Raw genomic sequence first — 4,262 nt, 5'->3', positions numbered from 1 at the left:
AGTCTTCCATGTGAAAGTCCTGTTTTTTTGGCCCATCCACCACTCCCCCCCGGCTTACACTGACTTCCTCACTCTTTACACTACCAGATGGCTTTAAATTGGAGTGAGTTGAAAGCCAAGTGCTTCTCATACAAACAATAAAGGATGTGTGCATCGGAATCCGACATCAACAGCTGCTGACCAAGCTGTTGTATTTGACACCCTGGAAAAGAGAGCAAGGTGTGGGCAGGACACCTGTTAATAGCAAACTGTAGGACTGTACTGCAGCAGCCTCCCGCCTAAGCTCTCCATCAGTAGTAACTGTCAGCAGCATCATGAAGCATTTTAACTTGCTACAGCAACAGCTTTTTGGCATTTTCCCATTCTCTCCATAAAGGACAGTGCACGTGCGACCTTAGGAATGTTGTGGTGCTGATCTGGGGCCTCATTTATAAAACATTGCGTAGGATCCATACTAAAAGTGTATGTGCGCCCAAAAGCTGAAAATAGTGTGCGCCAAAAAATAATCTGATTTATAAAACCGTGTGCACACACACCTGCAAGCACTTTTCCCTTTATAAACCACAGTCCACCTGTAAGGTTGTGCAGGTGGATTCAACTCATATCCCGCCCTCTACACACCCACATTCTACCATGAATGGTCAATGCAAAATACCTCATGAATATTTTTGCAAATAAATATAAATAAGCCTGCTGATCAATGACATTTTACGCTCAATCATGGCAGAGAAGACAAGTAAAATGGATTTCACGGAGAACGAAATAGAGGTGCTTGTGAGGGAGGTGGAGGCCAGGAAAATTATATTATTTGGTGGTCACAGTAGTGGCATCACTAATAAAAGAAAAACAAGTGAGTGGCAGCACGTCGTCACTGCTGTAAATAGTGTGAGTGCCACAGTCAGATCTGTGGTAGAGGTGAGGAAGAAGTGGTGTGATCTGAAGATAGAGGCCAAGAGAAGAGTGGCATGGCACCGTCAAAGCGTGTCTGCTACAGGTGGGGACCAGGGCACACCCGAGCCCACACCGCTGGACACCAAAATAGTCTCCATCCTAGGGACGGCCAGCGTGTGTGACATAGTGTCGGAGAGGGAAGGAGACACAGATTTGGCGGAGACCACAGAGGAGACCGGTAAAGTAAAGTTTTATCTGTTTATTAAATGTATGAATTAAATATTTCAACAGAGACTTGTGAAAAGGCACAGTGGATTTATGTGTTGTGTCCTCAGACACTCTAGAGTTGGAAGCGGGTGACGAGGAGGTTCCCGGCACGACGTGTCCTGGCACCGTGGCCGCAGGTCTGGCTGTCCCCAGCACCAGTGCGCTCAGCACCAGTGCGTCCCGAGCGCATGGCGCACCTGGAAGTGGCCGGGTCCTGACCAACACTGTCCTGCAAACGCAGAGGGACACCATCAGTGCAATCAATGAAGTCAGAGACGAACTCCAACAAATACGTACAGTCATGAGTAACATGTGTGATGTCATGTCTGAAATTGCCAGCTCCATTAAAGATCTTGTTAAAAAATGAAACATACTTGCTGTCTTATTACAAACGCCGCACGAGCCTTGTTCCCTGTTGAAATTCCTCATGTCGGGGAGGTGGCTGTGGGACGGGGTCCTCATGCTGTGGGGGAGGGAGGGCAGGCGGGAGGGGAATGGCGTCCCTCAGTGCGAAGTACGTTGTGCAGAACACCACACGCCCTAATAAATTTACACACCTTTGTTGGGTGATAGAGCAGTCTGCCCCCCGAGGCATCTAAACACCTCCACCGGTTTTTAGGAGGCCGATGGCTCGCTCCACAATGGAGCGCCCACGAGCATGGGCCACATTAAAGCGCGCCTCTTCTGCGCTCTACAGGTTGGTGAATGGGGTGAGGAGCCAGCGCCTCAGGGGGTAGCCACTATCACCTGCAAGGTATAACAGAAGAGTAATTATAAATCAGGCTTTAATCGTTACAATGTCTACAATGGTGTTTATGTACTTACCAAGGAGCCAGCCATCACGCGCAGCGCCTGCCTGCAGTCTGTTCCCTACACTTCAGGCAGAACATATAACATGATATACTGTTAATCATATCAAACACATACCTGTCGGCTAATTCCCACTGGAAAGAGACGGTTGCCAGAAACCCAAGAGTGGTCAGCACCTGTTTATGCACCGGGATAGCGGTCGGTCTAACACTGGACCCAGTTTAGCACAAAGATTCAAAAGCACTGCTCTAGGGAATCTAAATCGACTTAATAGCCAGTCATCATGGTCCAGGAAATCTTCGTGGTCCCTTAAAACTCTCTTTATCCTGATCCTACCATTGGCGTAATCTTAAAGCAGTGCCAGCGCATCCATTGTGCAGCAGCATTACGCACGGGTGTCACTGCGCTATATATATGCTTACTCAGTAATTAGACTGATTGTTACACACCTTGTCACAATTAATAATCAATCAGTGCCATCTACCGCTCTATATACTTTGAAGGTGTAAGTATTATATATGAACATAGTGCTGCAAATACAGTAGTAGGCTAGGCCTAATGACTCACTATAGGAACACATCTATAACACTGAAGGCTTGGGTGTTTATGATTATGTGGATCTTTAAGTCTGATATGTGATGACATTAAATGTATGAGATGAATCTGGCTTCAATTCACCACCTCACCATCTGCGCCGCTAGTTTCCAAAATGTTCGTGCGCAAGGATCAAAGTTGACATCCCGGTGCGCACATTTTCCCGCCAAGTTTATTTTTTTATAAATCACAACGTTTGCGGGGGAAGTGGCGTGCGCATCTTTCAGGCCCCATTTTGTGCGTAAACAACGTTTATAAATGAGGCCCCTGGTCTGTGCCACAACCCTCTTCAGCAGATGAAAGTTGCTCAAGTACTTGCTTTTCGTGCAACATTCCAGAAGGAAGTGGAAATGTGTGCCGCTGCAGTTCTTACAGTAGACAGACGCAGTAAGAGCACACTGAATGATGGGCAGGGCATCTTCTCTTGCAATTAAATTAATGCTCTTACACCCTTGCCCTGTGCTCTTTAATTGTTTTTAGTTAAACCCTCTCACAGTGGGTCTCCATTTCTCCCTATTTCTTCTCTCTGGATTGCACTAAGATGCAAGATGTGCTTTGTCACTCACTACTTGATCTCTTTCTCCTCCCGTGAGATATCGAGCAGATAGAGCAATGTCTCCATCTCTGTGTGCATGTTAGTGGCATCTGTTCCATCTCTGCTGGTTTATTGGTTGATGAATAAACAAACAGTCACCAGATTTGTCTTGGCTGTGTAATATCGATGACAAATCTGGCAAGCCCCGAGACGCTTGTTATCATCTGTCTACAGTGAATTGTTATCAGGATGATCCATCCAACCCCCCAGCTTCACACTGTACCTCTGTGCTTCGCTTTCCTCTAAGGAAACCACAGTATTCATGAAAGGAGGTGTTGTTTTTCAAAGGAGCTAAAAAATGGTTTGACAGTGTAGGACGTGATACGTGGCTTGAAAGAAATATTCCATTGACAGCAGCAGAAATGATTCTCCCTTCACCTTCAAGACATGGCTCAACTTCTGTACAACATTTGCATTTGCAACATTAAAAATTTTACATGTTAGAGTTAATGTGGCAGCAGATTGTTCCTGTGACAGTGACGTCCTTAGAAAAATGTGTTTTTTAAATTTCTCCAGCTTTGGCTGTGAAAAACCTTACAACTGTAGCACTGAGGAGGAACACAATGTGCCTTACATGGACGAATAATTGAGTTTAGGTGATGCATGATTTACACTGTATTTCTCATCTTTGAATGACTCACATGAACATCGCACTTTCACAACTTTTAACTCAACTGAAAAGAAGCAGACTGAGTTCTTAGAGGTGTATTATTATTTTATTTGCATCTCAGTGTACATATATGTATACATATATATATATAAATATAAATATATATTCACACACACACACACACATATATATATATATATATATATATATATATATTAGGGCTGGGACTTTAACACGTTAATTTTGATAAATTAATTACATAATAAATAATGTGTAAAAAAAATAAATAAAAAAATAAAGCATTTAATCGCACCTTTCTCAGTTCCCTAACACTGGTGCACACACTCCAGCCCGGTAGGTGACGGTAATGCACCCAAAGTTCATTTGCCAGCCATGAAGAAGATGCACAGGATGCACTGAGTGACATCAGCACACAAGAAAGTTTGGTGAACAGTGATGGAAGACGAGACAGCATTGAGTGGCTTGATGGCAGCT

General features: G+C 44.5%; 1 protein-coding gene across 1 annotated transcript; it reads left to right on the top strand.

Annotated features, from left to right (window-relative positions):
* Window positions 1-720: 720 nt before the first annotated feature.
* Window positions 721-1,525, top strand: LOC117265086 (nuclear apoptosis-inducing factor 1-like). The gene is made up of 2 exons (XM_033639478.1): window positions 721-1,129; window positions 1,227-1,525. Exons 1-2 carry the CDS (start codon window positions 721-723, stop codon window positions 1,523-1,525), a joined length of 708 nt encoding a protein of 235 aa, XP_033495369.1.
* Window positions 1,526-4,262: the final 2,737 nt, after the last annotated feature.

Source organism: Epinephelus lanceolatus, chromosome 20, assembly GCF_041903045.1.
Source record: "Epinephelus lanceolatus isolate andai-2023 chromosome 20, ASM4190304v1, whole genome shotgun sequence".
NCBI lineage: Eukaryota > Metazoa > Chordata > Actinopteri > Perciformes > Serranidae > Epinephelus > Epinephelus lanceolatus.
This window is presented reverse-complemented; position numbering and strand designations above follow the sequence as displayed.

What these genes read in the sequence shown, in the direction of transcription:
- LOC117265086 (XM_033639478.1), top strand. Translation starts at nt 721, where the DNA reads ATGGCAGAGAAGACAAGTAAAATGGATTTCACGGAGAACGAAATAGAG. An exon ending in GGAGACCACAGAGGAGACCG is followed by an intron (nt 1,130 to 1,226) that starts GTAAAGTAAAGT and finishes TTGTGTCCTCAG; the next exon opens with ACACTCTAGAGTTGGAAGCG.